Source organism: Equus quagga, chromosome 18 (assembly GCF_021613505.1).
Source record: "Equus quagga isolate Etosha38 chromosome 18, UCLA_HA_Equagga_1.0, whole genome shotgun sequence".
NCBI lineage: Eukaryota > Metazoa > Chordata > Mammalia > Perissodactyla > Equidae > Equus > Equus quagga.
The window spans coordinates 19933553-19956957 of record NC_060284.1 but is presented as its reverse complement, the minus strand read 5'-3'; the positions used below and the strand labels follow the sequence as shown (position 1 = coordinate 19956957).

Here is a 23405-nt window from a genome sequence, read left to right as displayed (position 1 = left end):
GAAAGAGATGTAAAATGGGAAGTTTTTATTTATTTAGCTTACACGAGTGCATCAAGTATTTCAGATTATTTAATATGCCTATACACTTTTTTTTTTTTTTGCATTTACTGTTATCATATATGTAGGCCTGGTGGGTTTTTAAATTTTTTTGGCATGTCTTTTGACTTTGCCACTGATGGTACCAATTCAGGACAGTGTCTATGGGTTCTTTTGATCTTCTTAAAAGTGAGATATATACAGTTTAAACAGTGAGACATTTCTAGACTTGAAACTAAGGGAGAGTTGGAGTTCATCTTCCTTATTTTTCTTAGTGCTGTTCCACTAAGAGAATTTATCACAGTTCTTATCATTTTGAGCACATGCTAATAAAGCTTATGTTGCAGAGGTGCCTTTTCTCTCCAACCAGATGGAGAGCTCTGGGGGCATATATGTGTTAGACTTGTATTTCACTGTGAACAGGTGACTATGATGGGTACATCATAGTTGCATAAGCAGGAACTAGAAACACTAGGAAAATTCTTGCCTATGTTAAATATTAATGGATTAATTTTCATATGGACTGTTGTAATTTTGGATAGAATAAATTCTATGATTCCAGAAATTCCCTATTTACATTCATTTTAATCAGATGTTGGAATGATCTTTTTTTCGTTGTATAGTCTTTCTGCCCAAGAACCTAAATGGATTTCTATTGCCAACACCTAGTCTAAGCTCTTTGCGTAATATAACTTAACCTTAGCTTTTCCATCTTATTTTCTATTTCTCTCCAACCCAAAGTGTTTTAGTTAAGCTGATTATATCATAATTTCCCCCACATATCTTGCCCATTCCCACTGATGATTTATTCTGTTTCCTACCCTGAATATCTTTCCTTACTACCTATGACTCAAATCCCATCTTTTTTATGACATCTTCCTTTAAGCCCCAATTAACCTTTCCTTTCTTTGAGCTCCAAGAGGAATTATAGTCTACATAGTAGGTGACGTGTCACTTTGTTTACTCCCTTATGCTCTGTGCTGTTTTACTTGGACATGGCTGATTTTTCTTTTCAATTTGATTTAAGTTCCTTGTGAAAAAATGCTGATTAAAATCCTAAGTGAATAGAGATCTTTTAGTCTTTTGTTAAATTTTATTCTGGACTAAGAGTAGTTAGTGCTGATTTATGCCTATATTGATAGAAATGCAAACACAGTTTTTAGAATGGCAATATTCCCAAAGGCCAGAATATGGGACCATTCCTCTAAAGAAAAATGTCTTGGTGTGATTGGCTTTTCTTTGTTTCTTAATGTGTTTGGAGGAAGTTTGAGTGCTTATTCCTGTTACTCCTCTGTTAGTGTATGCCTGAACTGTTAGTGTAGCAGCGTCCTTGTCTGTGAGTGTCTTGTTTGCTGTGGATGTGCACATAGGTCTCCTTTCATTTCTTTCACAGTGTTCTCAACATAATATTCCTAATCCTTTTTTATTCTCTCTTCCTCTTTTCTGTCCTTCCTTTTTTTCTTCCTCTCTGCAATTTTTTCCTTATTGATTATTTGGTCTTTCTTCCTCTCAATTCTTTTTCTTCTTCATCTATTCTCTTCTTTCCCTGAACAGAGGAAACTCAGCCAAATTTAGTATTCATGATTAGAAAAATGATATTCTCAATCATCCAGTCACTGAATTCAGAAATCTTGTGGTCATCTCAGGTTCATCCCTCTTTGTTATTCCTCGCATCTAATTAATCACCAGAGCACATTCATTCTTCCTCCAAAATAATCCTTCAAATCTTTCCTTTTTCTCTAATCCTACTGCTGCTTCACTGGTCCAGGCCCTCATATTTCATATTTGCTAATGAAGTAGCATCCATCTGTTTTAGTCTGTTTGGGCTGCTGAAACAAAATACCACAGACTGAATAGCTTATAAAGAAAAGAAATTATTTTTCACAGTTCTGGAGGTTTGTAGTCTGAGATCAGGGTGCTAGCATGGTTGGGTGAGGGCCCTCTTCTGGGCCACAGGCTTCTCATTGTATTCTCACATGGCACAAGGGGCTAGGGAACTCTCGGGAGCCTCTTTTATAAGGCACTAATCCCTTTTAAGAGGGTTCTACCCTGATGACCTAATCACCTCCAAAGGTCCCACCTACTAATACCTCACCTTTGGAGGTTAGTAGTTCAACATATGAATTTTGGAGGGGCACAAATATTCAGACCATAGCCCATTTTAATTGTCTGCTTCTTTTCTCATCCACTGCTAAGCCACTGTACATAATGCCAAGGGCATAATCTTTAAAAAATGCAAATATAATTATACCCTTCTTCTTTTCAAATTCACCCACCCCACCATTGCCTCAAGTTCAGTTTGAGACTCAATAAGCTGATATTAAAGCCCTTGTGATTAGCTGAATTTCCTACATTCGTCCATAACTCCAGCCATACTGAATGACTTGCAATTTTCTGGATGTGTTTATTCGTTTTCTCAAATTATTCCTTCTATTCTACCCCCCAGTTGAACTCCTGCCACTCAAACCTCAATGTTGTCACAAAGGAGAATAGATCAATTACAACACTCCTGCAAGTTCAAGTTGAGGGTGGTTCATACTTGAGGCAAAAGAACACTCATTATTATCTAGGGCCTTGGCCCCGTATTCTCAGTGCAGTCTCCTGATGAATTGAATGGGACCACATGTAAACGTAGGCACTTCTTTTACCTCTCCACACTAGAAGCTGGCCAGATGGCCTCCTTGTACCATTGCCTTTGGTTTACACCTTCCTCTGGGCCCTACCAGGCTACTGACAGTGGGAAACATGGAAAATAAGCTCAAGGATGAGAACTCTGTTTTTCCCTAAGACTAGGGGTAGAATTGGCTTTTCCTTTCCTTTTTTTCCTGGGGTCCACCTTGTTCCTGTTAGTACCTTCAAGGGTGATCTGTAAGAATGCACAATGGAGGGAGTGGTGAGAAGAGACCTCAGGTTTATCTGATTGCACCAGCTACATGGAAGGGAAGAGAGAGAAGAGATGTTCAGAGGAAAGTAATCTCACAACAGGACTTTTCCTATAAAAATCAGACAGCTGTAAGTAAATTTTCATGATGGGGAAAAATGAGAAGAACTATACAGACATTTTCAAATAAATAATGACTGTTAGACTGGGTGGTCAGTGTCAGTGAGAGTGCTTAAATATAAATGAAATTAGTTGAAGGAGGAGAAAGGAACCAACATTTATTAAGGACCTATTAACGCTACAAGTTAATCTTTATAGGAACTCTGGGAGGGAAACGTTATTGTTAATATTTAATAGATGGGGAAGCAGACTCAGCAGATAATTGACCTAAGATTGTGCAGCTAGTAAGTTGCTATACTGTTTCCATCTTATCTTCTTACCTTCAGGACTTCTGTTTACTATATGGAGACCCGTATTTGGTGGATCGTTAGATGAATATAATGTATATACGTAAATTTAATAAACATTGATTCCTATCCCCACTGTTTCTCCTGCTAATTCCCCTCACAGGGATAAGATCTGAGCTTATTTGAATTCTAGAACATGGTTTTGTGTTTTATATTGTAGAACCAGTGATAAAAGGAGAAACTTGGCCAAACAAAAAGCTGAGGCTCAAAGGAGACTTTATGGTCAAAATTCAATAAAAAGGCTCCTGCCAGGTTCCTCAGACTGGGAACAGCAGAGACACCAGTTGGAGAGGCGGAAAGAAGAGTTGGTATGAAAATTTTCACAATGTACCCCTGATTTGAATTGCATAATTCATCTGTCAGGTTTTACTTGTAAAATTTATTTATTTCTAGAAAGAGAGACTTGCTCAAGTACGAAAGCAAATCTTGAAAGAAGAACACGAAAATCGACATATGGGGAATTATAGGTAACTGTTCTTCCATTTTTTAATAGATTGAAGAAGTGTAGTGTCAAAACAATGTCTACATTTTTTAAACTTTTAGGCTTATTTTAAGCGCTTTTTATTTCATTCTGACAAAGTGGTTTTTGCTTAACATCTTTCCAGAAAGAAAAGATAGCAAGTAGATGGGTCAAAACTTGGGAGAGCTCCTACTAACCAGCCTCGAGACTGGCTGTATGAAATCTTTTAAACCTGATATTATCCTGTGATCTTATTTGCTTATAATGTGGTGTTTTGAGAAAGTCAGGTTTTAGGTCTGCTGGTATTCTTTCTGTCAATTCAAAGTGGTTTCTGTACTTTGTTCTAAAGTCAAATGTATCAGGAGCCAGGCAAATAATGAAAATGTTTGAAGGAGCCGAGCCAGGTATGAGACAATAGAGAGGGGTGTGGACTGTGCTGAACTGAACTGGAACCCCTCCATAGTACTATCACCTTTGACAGGAGAAAAGGGAACCCCCTAAGCTCCTTGTGTTCCTGGAAAGACCTCCCCTTCTCCCAAGCTTTGACACTGACTCAGCAGAATTAGGAGGATTTGAAGCCATAGAGCTTCTCGGACTCCTGGTAAGATGTTCTTTCCTGGCCTTAACACCATTAACAGTAGTGATCAGGACACATTTCTCTCACTGTGCCCCTGTCCAATTCTCTTTACTGGAGAGGCAAATTCCACCACCCCCAAAGAAAGCATCGTGATTAATCTCTACATTCTCGTGTAGTTCAGTGGTTACTAAGTCCAAAACTTCCGAATTATTCCTCATCACCTAAACTCTCTGCCATAAAGTTCTGTATTTCTCCAATTTGCTCAATTGTAATTCTTCTCCAACCAGCTTTCCCCAACCAAATCCTTATACCATATCTTCTGGAACTACATTGTTTAATGATAATTCTCTAGATAAACTTTAATTTGTACAGGTAACAGAAGAAAATTCTTGAGTTTCTTGTAACTGTCTTCATCTTTATTTCTAGCACCTATTAAAGTAACTGGCACAGAATAAGTGGTCAAGGATTATCTATGTAGTTGACCTTAACTCTTGGGGCTATGATAGCTTCTTTTAAACAAGTTGGTTTATCTGATTTTATTGTAGACGAATTTATCCTCCTGAAGATAAAACACTACTTGAAAAGTATGAAAATTTGTTGGCTGTTGCCTTCCAGACCTTCCTTTCAGGAAGAGCAGCTTTATTCCAGCGAGAGCTGAATAATCCTTTGAAAAGGATGAAGGTAAAGGAATGAGGGTTTATAAAGAAAAAAAAGAATGAAGCCAAACAATATGTCTTTGAAAACGACCCACGTTAGTCTCACATATAAAAACATTTTACTTTTAAGATGCAATTTCCTTCCATTTTAACAGTTGGTAACATTTCATAACCAACTCAGTAATTTTATAAATAATATATTGTCTAACAGGACAAATTATGCAAGAGAGAATGTTGATATTATGTTGTAATATCAATCTATTGTAATAAGCATGTCTTATTACAGAGATGTGTATATGTAACTGAATAAAAAAATTCATTGAATTAACCCAGTGGTTTGTGACGCTCTCATTATTTGGATTGTAACTAACATTATACAGTTTTTGTTTTTCTGATACTGTATAGACCTGGCATATGAGAAGTAATTAAAACACACACACACACATATATATATATACATATACAGAAAATGATCTGTTTACCTTACTTAAGAGGTCTATAAGTTATCTATTGCAGGAACATAATAAACGACTTCATTTGTTTGTTCATTATCGTGTAATCTTGGCTGAGCTCAGTTGAGTGGTTCTTCTGCTGGTCTTGTTTGAAGTGAATCATAGAGTTGTGTTTATCTGAAAGGTCAGTTGGGGCTAGAAACCCAAGATGGTTTTACTCACATGTCTGGCACCTCACTTGAGATGGCTGGGACATCTGGGGAGCTAGCTGGTTGTTTCTTTCTCTCTGCATGGTTCTTTCACCAAAGTAGCCAGATCTGTTAATATGGTAGCTTGGGGTTCCAAACGGGAGAATTTCAAGAGGACAAGCCTAGTGTGCAGGTGCTAGTCAAGCCTCTGCTTGCATCATGCTTGCTAATGTCCGTTTGGGCAAATAAGCTTATGTGGACCTGTTAAAACTGTTTGTGCTTTGTTTTACTGGACATCTTCCTACAGTGATATACCCCAAGTATCTTGGATGCCCTGTTATATTGAATGATCCAAAAACCATGTTAAAGTCTATTATAGATAGACTTTGCTGTGGTCTTTTGGCTCAGATTCTGCAACAGAAAGTTATAAAGCCACTTTAAAGCTGGTTAGGCCTAAGACACAGAAGCAGAAGGAATAACGTAGACCCCAATACTCTTTTCCTCCAACTTTCTGTCTTTTGACATATGCAAGTGTTTCCACCCTTCAAATTACGTTTTGTGGTCCTTTTGTTTTTCTTGACCCTGGCAGCGAGAGAGCTTCGTTCGTTTCCCTTCACCTGTTCTGCAGAGTTATTTCTCTCTCCTGTGGATCCAGGATCTGTTCCATCTTCTCATTACCCTGCTTGCCCACCCCCACCTTTTCTGCTAGAAAACCTAGGGATTTTGGAGCCAGATAGACCTAGATTCAAATTCCAGCTCCCCCACATGTTACTTTTGTAAGCTTGGGCTAAACTATTTGATCAATAGTTTTCTCATCACTAAAATAGTAGTGTTAAAACTATGCTTGACAGGTTGGTTGTGGAAATAAAGTCGAGGTTAATTAAAATAGTCTATTTAAAGTAACTGGCACATAATAAATAGGCTTTAAATCTTAATTCTCTTCTTCCCTCTAGTCCTCAAAATCTAGTTTAAATGCCACCACTTCGTCTTCTCTGTGAGCCTATTACACGAATTCATATACAAGTTTGTGCAAATTCTTATATGCATTCTTATACAAATATCACACTATCTTCATTACTGTTGCTTTGTAGTGTTTAACTTTGAATTCAGGTGGTGTAAATCCTCCAATGTTTTCTTTTTTCAAATCCTTTTGGCTTTTCTAGATCCTTTTGCATTTCCATATAAATTTTGGAATTGACTTGAAAATTAAAAAAAAAAAGGCTGCTGGGATTTTAATTGGGACTCTGAATAATCTATAAAATAAATTCTTGTGAATTAACAATACTGAGTCTTCTGATCCATTACTATGGCATATCTCCCCATCTACTTGAATCTTTAATTACTCAGCTATACTTGTGATTTTTGGTGTAGTTCTTGCACATATTTTATTGAATTTATTTTTAAGTATTTGATGTATTTGCTACTATTGCAAATAAATTTTTTTTTTTGAGAAAGATTAGCCCTGAGCTAACATCCACTGCCAATCCTCCTCTTATTGCTGAGGAAGACTGGCCCTGAGCTAACATCTGTGCCCATGTTCCTCTACTTTATACGTGGGATGCCTATCACAGCATGGCTTTTGCCAAGCGGTGCCATGTTTGCGCCTGGGATCCGAACCGGCGAATCCCAGGCCACCGAAGCAGAACGTGCACACTTAACCATTGTGCCACCAGGCTGTCCCAACAAATAAATAATTTTTAAACATTTTCATGTTTCTGGTTTGTTGCTAGGTTGTACATATCTGATTATTCTTGTATATTACCCTTATATCCAGCAATTTTTATATATTGTATTCTTAACTGCCATTTAAAATTATTTTCTGATTTTTATTTGTTATATAGAAGTTTGTTGCTTAATTTCTATACATTAAAAATTTTGCTATTTTATTTTTGCTAAGGATTTTTAATTTACTTGATTGGTACTAGGAAACATATTCTGATTTCAATCTTGAAGATGGATTGAGACTTGCTTTTATGTCTCAGTATAGTACTTAGTTTAGTGAGTGTTCCGAGTCTACTTGAAAAAAACAATGTGTATACTACAGGTGTTGGTTGTAGAGATTTGTACTTGTCATTTAAGTAAATTTGGCTATTAGTGTTGTTCAAATATTCTATATCTTTTCTGATTTTTTGGCCTCCTTGTACTAGCAATTCCTGAGAGAGATTTGTTAAAACTTCCAAGTGTGATTGTGGATTTACTTCTGTCAATTTTTGTTTGATATACTTTGAAGTTATAAAGGTTTCTTCCTCATGAACTCACCTTTTCTATTTTATGATTATGGAATGCTTATCTTTCTCTTGGGTCATACTTCTTGTCTTAGTTTACTTTGTGTGATTAATATAGGCGCGGTTACTGTTTGAATGATGTATCTTTTCCATCTGTTTATTTTCAACTCATCAGTGTTCTTATATTTAAAATGTCTCTGGTAAACAGCATGTAGTTGGTTATATTTGTTTTAAAATCCAGTCTGGCACCAAGTGTCTTTTAAGCATTTCGCACAGTTACTGGTGGAGTTGGATTTATGTCTTCCCTCTTGCTCTTTGTTCTCTATTTTTCCCATCTAGTAATTATTCCTTTAGTCTTTTGGAAAAATTAATTATTTTTGTTATACTATTTTATCTTCACTGTTGGCTTTTAGTTATATTTGTGGAATAATGTGATTTTTAAAGAAATTACAGTATGCATCTTTAAGTCATAATGGTCTACCTTGAATTAGTATTTTACCACTTTGCAGACCACATATGAACCATAAGTTTAATTTCAATTAGTGCCTGCCTCCAGACTTTGTGCTGTTATCATATATTTTACTTTTACATTTGTTACAAACCTCAAAATACATTATTATTGTTGTCCCAGCAGTCAGTGGTCTTTAAAGCTTTTCTAAATAGCCTTCATATTTACCCACGTATTTACCCTTTGTTGTGTTCTTCACTCCATCATGCAGATTCAAGCTTTGACAAGGGTCATCTTCCTTCAGTTTGAAGAAACTTTCTGTAATATTTCATATTCCTTGTAACACGAGTGTGGTGGTGATGCATCCTCTCAGTTTTTATTTTGTCTGAAATTATCTCTTATTTTGCCTTCCTTTTTAAATGGTGGTTTATTGAACTGGATATAGAATTCTGTCTTGGCAGCCTTTTTTTTCTTTCAGTACTTTTAAAGATGTCATTTCTTTGTCTTCTGATTTCTATTGTTTCTATTCAGAATTCAGCCATCATTATTTTTGTTTTTCCTCTGAATGTAATATGTCTTTTTTTTCTGGCTGCTTTTTTCTTTTATTTTTAGCATTTTGACTTCAATGTGTCTGTGTGTGTTTTTCTTTGTATTTTACCCTGCCTGTGGTTTTCTCAACTTCTTGAAGCTATGGGTTAATGTCTTTGATTGGTTTTGGGAAAATTCTTCTTCATTATTTCTTCAGATATATCTGCTGCGTTATTTTGTATATTGTCTCCTTATGGGCCTCTAATTACAAATATATTAGATGATTGGACAGCATCCCATATATCTTTGCTGTTCTTTTCTGTTTTACCTTTCCTTCTCTTTTTCTGTGTACTTCAGTTTGGATAATTTCCATTTACATATCTTTTCTGTGTACAGTCTGCCATTAAGCCTATCTAATCACTTCTTAACTTTAGACTATATCTTAAGAATATCCACTTGGTTTTCTAAACTTCTGTTTCTCTGTTGAAATTCTGCATCTTTCATTCATTGTGTTCATTTTTTCATCAATTTTCTTTAACATGTGTATAATACCATCATGCACCACATAGTGATGTTTCGGTCAACGATGGGCCACGTATACGACAGTGGCCCCATAAGATTAGTACCATATAGACTAGATGTGTAGTAGGCTATACGGTCTAGGTATGTGTAAGGAGACTTTATGATGTTCACAACGAAATTGCCTAACAATGCATTTCTTAGAATGTATCCCCATCATTAAGTGACTCATAACTAGTTATTTTAAAATCCTTGTCCATTTTAGCATCTGGATCATTTATAGACCTGTTTTTATTGATGTTTTTTCCTTGTGATTATAGGTCACATTTTTCCATTATTTTGAAGGTCCTATAATTTTTGTTTGTTTGACAGACATTGTTTATAAAAGAATCATAAATATTAAACTCATAGTGTTTTCTCCAGAAGAAGGCATATATTTTTTCTTTCAGGGTGCTAGGGTGAGGGACTTATCACTTTGAGCCAAATAAAAGTTAAGGAAAAGCAAAAATCAACAAGTGGGACTATATCAAACTTAAAAGCTTCTGCACAGCAAAAGAAACTATCAACAAAATGAAGAGGCAACCTACAAAATGGGAGAATGTTTTTGCAAACCATATATAAGGGGTTAATATCCAAAATATATAAGGAATTCATTCCACTCAGTAACAAAACAAAATCTGTTTTAAAAATGGGCAGAAGAACTAAATAGACATTTTTCTAAGGAAGACATCCAAATGGCCAACAGGTACATGAAAAGATGCTCAACATCACTAATCAACAGGGAAATGTAAATCAAAACCACAATAAGATATCACTTCACACCTGTTAGAATGACTATCATCAAGAAGAAAAGAAATAACAAGTATCAGCAAGGATGTGGAACAAAGGGAACATTTGTACATGCATGGTGGGAATGTAAATTGGTTCAGCCACTATGAAAAACACTATGGAGGTTCTTAAAAAAATTAGAAATAGATCTACCATATGATCCAGCAATTCCACTTCTGGCTATGTACCCCAAAGAAATGAAAACAGGGTATCAAAAGAGTTAAATGGACTCCCATGTTTATTGCAGTATTATTCACAATAGCCAATATATGGAAACAATCTAAGTGCGTGTGACTGGATGAATGAATAAAGATGATGTGGTGTATCTATACAATGGAATATTATTCAACCAAGAGAAGGAAGGAAACCCTGCCATTCATGACAACGTGAATGGACTTTGAGGACATTACGCTAAGTGAGATAAGTCAGACAGAGAAAGAAAAATAGTGTATGATCTCACTTACATGTTGAATCTAAAAAAGCCAAACTCATAAAAACAGAGTAAAACGGTGGTTACCAGGCTTAGGGGCATGGGGGATTAGGAGAGATGTTGTTTAAGGGTACGAACTTGAAACTTGTAGTAAATAAGTCTTAGAGATCTAATTCAGAGTATAGTGAATATAGACAACAATATTGCATTATAATCTTCAGACTTGCTAAGAGACTAGATTTAATTATTCCAACCACAAAAAAGAAATGATAATTATGAGATGTGATAGAGGAGCTAACTATATGTAAATGTATCAAATCAACACTTTGTACACCTTAAATCTTCACAATGTTATATGTCAAATATATTTCAATCAAAAAAAGAAAAGCTGAACTAGGTTCAGCCTGGGTTATAGTAGTTTTAGTTTACCTCTGGAATAAAATGCCTTCAGGGTAAAATGCATTCAGTTTTTATTACAGGCCTCATTCTCTATTGGTATTGGTATCTAACAACTATAAGACTACAGAGAAGTATTTCTGGCTTTCCATCCTCCTACTCCACTACCTACTCACTAAAATTGCTATTGGAGAGAACCAACAGGTAAAGAGAACCAGACCTGTGGGGCTCCTCTAGATGTCACTGTAGCCCACATGACCATTGAAAACTCCATTGGATTCTCTTTGTCCCAGCAGAATCTCTCTGCCTATTACAGACCTGATCTCTGCCCATCTGTGTTCAGACTTGACAAATGACCCTAAAATAGAAAGTGGCTACTCATCTCTGCTCACCTAGGAGGAACTTTTCCCTCTCTGGTATTTAGTTCCTTTACACTACTTTTTATCCACAGCTTTCTGATGTCTTAAAAAATGGGATTGTTTAGTTTATCTGTCTTTTTCCAGCAGTTAGGATGAAAGTATAGTCTATTATGAACTTCCTTCTCCCAAACAGAAGCAGAACTCCTTAAGTTTCTTTTTACTTATCTTGTGCTGCTCTCCTTGGAATTTGTTGTAGGATTATTATTTAAGCAAAACTTTATAACAAAAGTCTTTTGGTATTTTTAATAGCTAAACTTTCTTAGAATGGGATGAAGAGTAACTTATTTTACAAATTTCCAGTGCACAGTGAGATTTCTAGTTTCTTCAAAAACTTTTTCTAAGACATAGAAATATAAATCATAAATATATAAATAAAGATTGATATTTTTAAAAGTTAGATAAATAACTCAATGAATATAATCAGTAGATTATACTCCTTTCAGTATAGCTATTATATTGCTATTGCTCTGGTTTGTTCAACATCCACTTGGATGTGATGTTTTTATAACTTTTCCCTTTGATATATATTATTTTTATGGTCATATTTTAGTGAAAATTTCTTTAAGAGTATTTGCCGTGATCCTTTATTTCTCATTTGATCTGAGCAATTTTCATTAAATAGTTTCAGGAATCCTCGTAAAATATTCTATGAAAATTAATGAACTTGGAAAAATTCTGGATACATTAGTGATCACAGTTTTAACTAAATATTTTTTTTAAGGAGGAAGATATTTTGGATCTTCTGGAGCAATGTGAAATTGATGATGAAAAGCTGATGGGCAAAACTGCCAAGCCTCGAGGACCAAAGGTGCGGTATCTCTACCTTCCTTAGTGTCAGAGTTGTTGCACAACTACTAAGTACAGTTGTTTTTCCCTTTATATTTCTCACTAGAAGAATGAAGGATGCCACTTTCAAGAAACTGAATGGACTATGTGTCCAGTGCAGATAGAGTTGGGAAGATGATGTTATCTTACACTCAGAAGTTCTGTTTTGTTAGTTTCCCTCATTTTTTTGATTCTTTCCCTAATGCTAGTGAAAGCCCTATGAGTCAGGACCAAGAGGGACCCAGAACTAGTACCATTATTCTGTACTCAGTAGAGGCATACATCGGAGCTACTGCGGGTTCAGTTCCAGGCTACTGCAATAAAGTGAATATCACAACAAAATGCGTCACATAACTTTTTGGTTTCCCAGTGCATATAAAAGTTATGTTTACACTATAGTCTATTAAGTGTGAAATTGTATTATATCTAAAAAAATTTACATACCTTAATTAAAAAATTCTTTATTGCTAAAAAATGCTAACCACCATCTGAGACTTCAGCAGGTCACAGTCTTTTTTGCTGGTGGAGAGTCTTTTAAGAAATGCAATATTTGTGAACAGCAATAAAGCAAAGTGCAATAAAACGAGGTATGCCTGTATTAAGTTTTCCTCATATCTCTAAATATATAATTATCAGAGATGTGTGTAGCATGATAGACAAGGCAAATCGTGACTCTAAGGATCCTTGTGGGGAGCCCCATCTTTTGCTGACCCAGCAACATTGAAATATTGTGGTAGTTAAAATAGGTAGAGTTTCTAGGAGTAAATAGAAAGCTGTCATGCTGGCCAAAATGGGCAGGTGTTTGCTTAACCTACATCTGCTCTATGGTGATGACGTCCTTGTGTTCTTTTGTAACGTGTCAAAGCCTTTGCTATAGAGTAGGAAAGAGTTGAATTTGTAAAATCTTGGAAACTTTTTTCATTCTGCTCTTTTTACTTTGCATTTCAGCAATACTAAGCTATCTCTGTGTCTTTACACACATCATACTCTGTCGTGCTGTCATGCTTTTTCCCTGCCTGTGGAATGCCTGCCTATTTTAAAAAAATCAGTCATTCATTGCTTGATTAGAGACCCCCTCCTAATCCAGCTGAACCATTGCTACCTTTGTGAAATATTCCTTCCCTCCCCAGTTAGACTTGGGTCTTCCTTCCCCTCCTTCTCTTGCTGTGCCACAAATAACACTTTCTTAGAGCAGTTGTGACAAATAATTGCTGGCATGTTTGCCTCGTATGAACTTGTAAGTTCCTTGGGGGTAGGAAGTATATTTTCATTTTTACATCTCTAGCACCTAGCATGGCGTCTGGCACTTAGTAGGTTCTCAAAAACCATTAGTTAAATTTGTTGAATGTTTCCGCTGGACCTCATTGTCTAGTGGAAGAGTAGATAGGTGAACTAAAAACCAGGGTGTATTGTGGCAAGTGATGTAATAAGTGCTACAGCAGCATGGAGAAGAGAGAGATCCGTAGACTGTGGATGGCTTCATAAAGGAAGTGCCATTTGAATTGAGTCTTGGAAAACAAGTGGTGCCCTAAACATTTAAGAGGAATGGAAGGACATTTAGGATAGAGGGAACATTAAAGGCAAAGACACGGAGGTGTGACACTGCATAGGGTGTTGGAGAAACAACGAAGAGTTTGGTGTGACTCAAGTGGAAGATTCTCAGAGACTAAAATGGTACAATATGAACCTGGTGAAAGATACACAGTGTCTGGTGGAGACCAGAGACCTTGGATGTCAGGCATTGTTCTTCTGAATTATGTGCTGTATATTGAAGAATTGTGGGGGATATCGTTGGTAATTCCTTTGGGACAAACGTATTTTAGAACATCTGTAGAAGTGAATGCCTTCGTGAATCATTGCTTCACTTTGTAAAACATTGGGAAGTTTCCAAGATTTGTATATTATTGCAATTCAGCAAACAAGACTTGAGACAACCTGGGGGCACAATATTCGTGGCTGAATGGCAAATGCAAAGGCCCTGAGACAGCCTTCTACTGTATTTTCCTTTGCCTTATCAAAAAAGGCTTATCATCTAAATAAAAATATAACCTCCTGGAGGGCAGAATTCACATTGTATGTTTTTTTTTCAAACCCTCTTATTCCAGACAAGTAGTAGGAACTAACAATATACTTGTTGAAATGAAATGAACTGGTTAGTTCCTGTAGTTATTAATGCCAGCAGTATTTCAAAGTGAATGAAAGCTGCATAATCAGTCTGAAGTAAAAGCATTTTTATAACTTTTGACTTTATGTACAGTGAGGGTCTGGAGTAAGCCAGACTTCAAAGCAGCCTTTCCTTTTTAGAGAGACATTATCACATGCCAAACATTGATTTCCAGTGTGTTTATTGATGGAAGAATAATTGAAGATAGTCAAGGTTAAATGAAACTTGTACCAGGAGAAATAACTTTTCACTTATTTGAGAAGCTAAGAAATATTATTGAGGTACATAAATAATAAGCACCACATAAAGTATTAGCATTGTTCTTTTTCTTCAGCTTAGGTACATGGGTATTTGTTTTATTATTCTTTATACCATTTATATATTTCTTTATATGCCCCAGTTTATAATAAAATTGGACATAAAAGTAAGTAGTATGGTTTGTGTCAAAACCAATGCCAGTTTACAAATTCCATTTTGTAGTTAAGGCACTCTTTAGAGTTTGTGCTGCCGTGACTTATTATTAATTATTGCTTGAACAGTGTCTTGGTCAAGAACTCCCAAATGCATATATGGCAGAAAGATTCAGCTCTCCGTTTCCCCTTTTGATTCTTTATATGATCGAATAACTCATTATGTAGTCAAGCTCCTTAAGAAACCTTAAAGCTGTTTGCCTACATGAAGGAAGGCACTGCTAGCAAGCCTGAATGTGCCACTGTTTCTTCTGGGTATGCTAGGCTTCTAAAGAAACATCCTTCCTCTAGAATTCATATTCCCCAAGACTGTCAAAATGTTTGATGATTGTGTACCTGGTAAATGTTTCTATGCATATCTCTTTGAACATTGTTAGTGCTCAGCAAATATAAGACCATCAAAAGGAGGACATACTTTTAAACACAAGTTGGTACCTTAGTGTATTAAACTACTTTCCTGCTTTTATTTTTCATCCTTTGCAAAGAAGGAACTTTAGGAAGATCATGCTTTGGCTTACTATGTATTCCAGGCACTTCGTGAAATGCTATTTCTCTTTATCTTTCATCCTGTGCTGTTAGTCAGAGGATATACCTTATTTCAGTGAAATCCCACGGTAGCCAAGGGTTTCATTATGGCGTATGCTAACATCGAAACATTTTTGTTTGATTTAACAGAGAACAAGAAACTAGTATACAACTGCAGGAGCCTTTCCCAGCAGGAATAAGAGGCATATGGTGTGTGTAACAAATAGTTTCTGAAAATGATTAAGTTTCAAACTGTCTTCTTGTTGGATGTGCACCTTCTTCTGAAGTGAAGCTGTCCCACTTCCCTTGTCTCTTATTCCTTCAGCTGGCATCATTGGAAACACATTGATTGGGAGGCTTGGAGACAAGTGATTCTAATAGAGATCTTGGAACATAATAGCGTGACATTTTGAGTCTTTACAGATTTACCCTTCCACGTGGCACCTATCCTCTAAAAAATTCATGCCATACTCATTTTTACATTATATCCCTTTTTTTCATGTAGCATGGGCAAGCAAAAGCAAGGTTGCTCTATTGTGGTCAGACCCTATGGTGTCAAAGTTAGGAATCCTCCAAGAAAAGATATGAGTTGTTCATAACCAATATGGAAAGTGTATACTTAACTAAAAATTTTTATTTGTAAAAATGTCCACAGTGAATTAGATATGTAAGGAATACCTTGCTTCTTGTTGTACACTGTTTGAGTGGATCGGCTCATAGGCTCTGTTTTCAGATGTGGACTTAGTTTACTTATAGTGGTCTGTCTAGCTGCTGCTTTCTTATTCTCTTTGCCCCTCTTGGCCCTCTTTCCTCTCCTTCTCTCTTCTTCTCCTCTTCTCTCCCTCTCACAAGCACACATACACACAAGCACACACATAAACACATTTATTGAGTGACTCTGAACATTAATGAAAAAATTTGCATCTACGAGTCTTGATGAGTAGTGAGTAATCTCTCTGCATGGAGTGAGGAAAAGCTGGTTATGTTTCTGATTTTTATATTTTTTCTCAAATATTTTCTCTATATTCTGTTATTCTTTGTGGATACTCTGGTCCTTTATTCCAATAATGTAAAAACAACATTTTCCTTGTCATGACTGACCTATATCATTTAAAAAAGAAAATTTTACAGAAACAGAACAATTAGTGAGTAGCATTGTAGGCCAATAGCAGCCACTGTAGCAATAGTACTTTGGGGAATTTTCAGGCTTCAGTGAAAAGCAGAAAGCATAAGTGGGAAATTAAAAATAGTAACTGGGGCTGGCCCAATGACGCAGCGGTTAAGTGCACACGTTCCACTTTGGCAGCCCGGGGTTCGCTGGTTCGGATCCCGGGTGTAGACATGGCGCTGCTTGGCACGCCGTGCTGTGGTAGGCATCCCACATATAAAGTAGAGGAAGATGGGCACGGATGTTAGCTCAGGGCCTGTCTTCCTCAGCAAAAAGAGGAGGATTGGCATTAGTTAGCTCAGGGCTAATCTTCCTCAAAAAAAAGAAAAAGTAACTAATCATGTTAATAAGACTGTTTTTTGGAATTCTAACAAAATGCCATGTTTCCCTCTGTTTTAGCCTCTGTCTTCCATGCCCGAGAGTACAGAGATGATGAAGAGACAGAAGTACTGCAGCAGCGAGAGCAGTTACGACAGCAGCAGCAGCTCTTCAGAATCAGACGGCAGTGGGAAGGAGGAATACGAAAATAAGAGAGGAGAAAAGCAAGTTACGTATGATCTTAAACAGTCCAGCCACTACAAATTAATCCAACAATCCAGTAAGTTAATTTCTTCTAATGTAGTTGTTAATTGAAGAATTATGGAACTGAAATTACTGAACTCAATAAAAGGACCTTGGGCCAAACGAACCCTTGTCGTGTGTGAGGAGACCTGGATTCTTCCTACTTCTTTCCCCACCCAGGCTGGGCGCATCCCGCAATCCCTTTCCAGGTCTGCAAACTGAAAGGATCTCTCTGCTCCATTCTTTTAGACTCCATGATACTTGTTAAGTCCTAGATGTTTGTTTGGATTTTATAAAATGTGACCCATGGCTGATCTGCTAATTGCATTCTCTTTTAAGCCAATATCTATTCTCATTCCATTCTCCACTTTCCCTACCTCTGTCACCCATTTTATTTTATAGTCTCGTCTTTTTTTAACATGTGTGTATCTCTCTAGGCATTTGACTTTCATGTATGTGAGCCGCACAACTGTGAAAGAGTCGAAGTTTTGTTCCCTCCCCTTTTCATCCTGGGGAAGAACTGAAGTCAGGGCTTTTGGTGCACAGGAAGGATTCGGCTTCTCTGTCTGCTTCCCTTTTTCTCTTTCCTCCTCTATTTCTTTTCACATTGTCTCTCTCTTCCATTCTCCTGTCTTTCATTCCTTCTTCGATTCAAGATGTCCACTACTGAGTGTGTGATTCTGCTTTCATCCCACGTGTCCAGTGTGGTATTGCTGCTCGCCCCGGGCTCAGCTGGACCCCTTCCTGACCCTACCTCCAGTGCAGGACTTTGTTACCTTCTGTCTCTCGTATCTCTGCCTTGTCCTCTGTTGTTATAGGGTCCACTAAATTGACCAGTTCAATCATGCAGTAAACACAATTGTGAGGCTTTGTTGAGCTTCAGCAATGGTGTAATATGTTAGCTTCCCTGATAATGTGTATATTTTAAGCCTGACCTTCCAGACTTATGGCAAAATGCTTGAGGAATGCAGAACTAATAGATGAAGATTTTAACGGTGTTTCTTTTACTTTCAAATTATTCTGTAAAGATACATGGTAATGTTGCTGTCTTTGAGGATTTATGTGTTTGGAGGGCAGATAATCTATTTTGTTCCATTTCATTTGTTTATTTATTTCCTCATTTAAGATATGTTTATTGAGCACCTGTTCCAGAGTTTGTAAGTTATTTTGTCAATTGCTTCCTTTTTTCTTAAAGATGCCTCACGTACTTTCAGTGTGTCTCTGTGTAAGTATGGCTCTGTTTCTCTTTTGGAAGCTGACATTGTCCTCTGCAGATTTTGTCTGTTTTTGAACTCCTCTCCTGTTGGTTAATGCATGCATCCCCAATAGCATGAACCAACAGAGGATAAGGGCAGGACTGAGAAAAAGTTGCTGGGGTCCCTGAGCTCTGAGATTGTTCTTTGTTCTCAAAACAATAGGTTAATAAATTGAGATCAGACAAATAGAGTACTAAAAATGTTTTAAAGTGTGAATTCTCATTTTAAAGCTAGCCTAATTCAATTACATTTCTTTTTCCTTATTAGTTGTATTTTATTTTTATAGTCATTAGAAACTGCAACAAGGGCTTCACTTTGTTTTATATTCTCTCTTTAATTTACACTAAGGGATATCATAGCCACAAACCCTCCTTGAGTTTCTCTCCAACGTGATGCTGATGACGAAGGAAAAAAATCCAGATTATGTGTAACACTTTCTATTGTAGATAGTTAACTTAGGAAATTCAAACTTGTCATACTTTCAAAGGATATATTTTGGTTTGATATAAGATAGTCATATACAAAACTATATGAAATCCTTTTCTCACGTAATTTGTGTATGCAAGTTATAACCACTTTCTGTTAATCTACCTAAATTTCATTGACATATCTAGCTACTTAGTTATTCTGTCTGAATTTCCCATGTATACAGGGGAAAAATGGGAATCTGTAATGATTCAGGAGAAAGGATATTTTCCTTCTGCACCCATATCAGGTTATATATGTCCAAAGCATCACCTTAAGCCCTCAAAGAAAGCAGGACAAAGATATAGGTTGTAGCACATGCTTTTGGGTATCTTCTTAGTAGAAGATTGATGAGTGGTCTGTTCCCCACACAGCCCTTCTCTAGAAGCACTGTCCTTTCAAAAAATGGTATGATTTTCTGGTTCACAAGGAAGTTAACATTTGGAGCAAATGGAAGCTTTTTTCTTTTTAACATCTTTTTTAGCTTGAATGAATATACTATTTTGTACTCTTCAGAACCAAATGAGGAGTATTAGGCTTATTATCTGTCCAAAATATCCTTTAGAAATACATCCCTAAATATAAGACTTATGTCCATTGCCTTTATAAAGGTTTAAATTTTTTTTCAACAGCTATTGAAGAGAAATATTTGGGTATTCAACCTGCCTTCATGTGAGTTTTATTAAGTTATTTCATTAATGAAGATTGATATATTACAACCAAGCAGAGAGAGAATATAGAACAGAGGGTATATAGAATGTATATAACCTAAAAAAATCTAAGTGTTGATCATATTGAGTGATAATCTATTTCCTTGTGTCAGGAATCAAAATTTGCCTGGAACAGTTGGTTGGTTCTCTTTTTTAAATGTTCTCAGTATGCAATGGGGAAGATTCTGTGGTTTTTCCCTAGTTGTCTGTTCTGATAACAACTCTTTAGATCCAGACATTTTTTCTTCACTTAAATCTTTACTGTGGGATTTTAAATCTAGTTTTTTTTTTTTAATTCTTCTCTCCTGTCAATAAGTAGACTGTCTAGTACTACTCTTGTAATAACCAATTATGTATTTCAACTCTATTAGGTTAATCTTTATGTTTTTCTTCTATTTTATTTATTTTTTTCCTCATGGGCCCTAAATTATATAACTTATCCATCTATCTTGCACGTTCTCTAGACTCCCTTCCATCACTCCCTATGAATCTCACTGTAAATGCTCTATTTCTGACCCATACACAGATTCTAATAAATGACCAGTCTAACCCAAGGATAGTGGATGGCATCATGGTACTGTAGGCAGAGGGAGGACACTGGTATTAGACAGGTCAGGATTTAAACCAGAGCTTGGCAGCTTTCTTGTCGTGTGACCTTGAGAAAGTTCCTTCTCTGAGCCTCCAGGTAATACAGATTCCTACGTCGAATGATTACTGTGAGAATTAAGATAAAAGTGTAGCACTTAGCACGATGCCCGGCTTGTAGAAGGTGCTCCATTAATGTTAGTTTTCCTTTCTTCTGGTTCTTTTATGTCATATCTCAAGAATAGAACATTAAAGTACTGTGTAAGTATTATTCTTATGATAGCCATTCCTCATACATGACAGGGGTTCTACACCAAGTTCACTGTTTAAATTGAAGAATTATCTCCAAACTCGTGTCCTCAAGATGATGCCTTTGCTTTGATGTTTATTGCCGCCCTGCTACGATGTAGTCTAATCGTTAGTTTATATAGACCCAATACAGTGGGAAACTTCTACTAATTCTGCTACTATACTATCCTTCTTCGCCACTGATAGGCTCCATAAGGCGTTCAGTCAGTTGCCCTCGGTCCATCTCTTCTCAGTCACCTTCCAGTGCGGACAACCGCCCCTTTTCTGCTCAACAAATGATAGCATCCCGGCCAACGTCAGGGTCTCGGTCACATTCTTTAAACCGTGCTTCCTCCTACATGAGGCACCTGCCTCATGGTAGTGATGCCAGCTCTGCTAACTCTCAGATGGTAAGTCGTCTGTTTTGCTCCTTCAAGATTACAGGAAGCACTTACTCAGGATTTAGGTGGCAAAGGGGTCAGCTGGGAGGAGGATGGATTCAACCTCAGATCCTTTCTATAATTCAGCTCATGCTCTCCTGGAATTTGGATTATGTATCTATCTTAGCCTATAACTTAGTGTGAACTCTTAAAAGCAGACTTCACCATATCACAGAACTCAAGGATGGACACTGAGAATAGCATTTTATTTTCCATTTGCTGATGGAGTAGGATAATTTTGTTGAAAAATCATCTGAGTAAATATATGATTTTGCATTGTGTTGTGCAGCATATCTGTAAATTTGGGGGAATTTGTTGTATGGAAATTTTTTCCTAATTGGACTATTGATTAATAGGTTAAAAACATAAACCATTGATAAATTGTCCTTAGAGCACTGAAGTGAAATATTGTTTATAATGTTTTCTGTATATTAAATTAACACATAGTATTCCCTTCTTAGCATGAATCCCAGAGATTCAGTATTGAGGAAGTCAGTGAATTTATTTTGTAACCAGGCTTACTTATAGATGTTCAAATAGATCACTCCAAGTACCTTCACATAGACAGGGGATTTATTTAATTTGTTTATTTAATGTGGATAATGTTTCCAAAGGGAAGAGTCTAGAAAATATAAGTCAATGAATTTCACTTGGTAACAATGAATTATTTTTTTTCTAATCAAGAATTGGCTGTGGTATCTATGGAGCAAACGAAACTGACCAGGAAGTCTTTTTTTAAACATTCGTTATTTTCATTTTAGTATTTTGAGCTAAATAAAATACAACTGTATGGAAACGTGAAAGACACTCTTGGGAAATCAGATCCACTTAATCCTAAGAATTGAATCCTATGAATAAATGTAAAAAAATTATTTTCTTCCTTTTTCATTGTTATTTTTTTTCAATTAAAAGTGCATCATTTTTACCTAGAAATATCTTTCAGATTATAGTGGCACAATGAAATAAGACCCCCTCCAAATATCTGTATTCTTTCAAATTTAAGAGTGAGTCTTTGCGGCAACTGAGAACAAAAGAACAAGAAGACCATCTAACAAGTCAGACCTTATTTGTTCTCAAGGACATGAAGATCCGGTTCCCAGGAAAATCAGATGCAGAGTCACTACTTCTGATAGAAGATGTGAGTATGTGATGTACAGAAAGTTCCAAGGAGCTCATACATTTTTATTCTTCTTCTTAAAATATTAAACTTTATTTCCTGATCGCATTGTTCTCAATGACATAGCAAACTTAATTGATGTGCTTTTCCACCTCCACAAGCTTTACAATATACAGGGGTTATTTTAATTATTATGGTTCACGAGCAGTGAGATCACATTTAGAATCAACGATGCAAAATCCCTTTTAGTGTGTAGTCCTATTTTAATGATACAGCTGCTTCATCAAATGAGAATAATTAATGTTAAATAATTATTGTTCTTAGTGATTAAAGAAATCGCAAGTTAAACCTGCTTCTATAAAGATTTAGAAAGATCTAATATGGAATGAGATATAGTAATGAGAAAAGTGGGGCCCTGGGCATAAATGTCAAGAATATTTGAATGTGACATCTTGTATGGTTTTGGTTAAATTTTTAAATGGCTTATGCTGTGTATGTTCTTCTTGTTACACACACATCTTTGCACCACCCAGTGGAATATTCTATAACGGCTGGGAGTCCTGAAATTCATGTGAAAGTCGATGACTTACTCCTAATTTAGAAAGAAGGTTCAAGTTATTCAAATATTTTTGGTGAAAGGGCATTTCTTTATTCAAAGTTCCATTTCTTCACTGAAACATCTTTTTCAAATTGTCATTCCTGGGTAATTCCTCAGTTATAGAACATTGTTTTCTGGTTTCCCTGGATTTTTTTCCCACAGAGGAAGGCACCATCTAGTGGCCAGTTGTGGGATAAAAAGCCAGCCATGTGCTTGGCTTTTTTCAGTTTTTAGCATTGCTTTAGACCCGTCTAAAAGCAACTGTCTAGAAAGAACAAACAAACAAATAATAATAAAAAAGACTTCCTCAGTTTATAAAATCAATAATGGCAATTTCTATTTTGTAATTATGACAGTTATAACCGAAACCCCCAAATATTATAGTCTGTTGTTATATATTTTTTAAAAAGTGAAAATGGTATGTTGTTTGCAAATGAGTTGCTGTTTGTTGCATCAAGAGAAAAGAAGAAAAATGAACCTTAGTTGTAAAGCATTATGCTAGATATGTTTTTACTTACATTTAAATATGTTATCTTAAGTTTTTTTCTAAGTAAACCCAATGTCTTTATACCAGACATTTTACTTATATTTTTAAAAGATATTAGTTATCTAGCACCTTTATGAATCGAGTAGAAGAAAAATGGGATAATCAGAGAGTAGAAATAATATTTGTGGCTAATGTGATTGTTCTATAAAGAACATAGGCTTATGTAATTAATAAAA

The 23405-nt window shown here is 36.1% G+C and overlaps 1 protein-coding gene across 4 annotated transcripts in view; it reads left to right on the top strand.

Annotated features, from left to right (window-relative positions):
- TTLL7 (tubulin tyrosine ligase like 7) overlaps positions 1 to 23405 on the top strand; it is a 132952-nt gene that overhangs the window by 71595 nt on the left and 37952 nt on the right. For all 4 annotated transcript variants that reach the window (XM_046645386.1, XM_046645388.1, XM_046645385.1 and 1 more), the window contains exons 11-17: positions 3545 to 3692; positions 3778 to 3851; positions 4967 to 5102; positions 12232 to 12318; positions 17062 to 17260; positions 20735 to 20937; positions 21971 to 22105. In XM_046645386.1, the coding sequence (XP_046501342.1) occupies positions 3545 to 3692; positions 3778 to 3851; positions 4967 to 5102; positions 12232 to 12318; positions 17062 to 17260; positions 20735 to 20937; positions 21971 to 22105 (982 nt within the window). The remainder of the gene's footprint in view (positions 1 to 3544; positions 3693 to 3777; positions 3852 to 4966; positions 5103 to 12231; positions 12319 to 17061; positions 17261 to 20734; positions 20938 to 21970; positions 22106 to 23405) is intronic.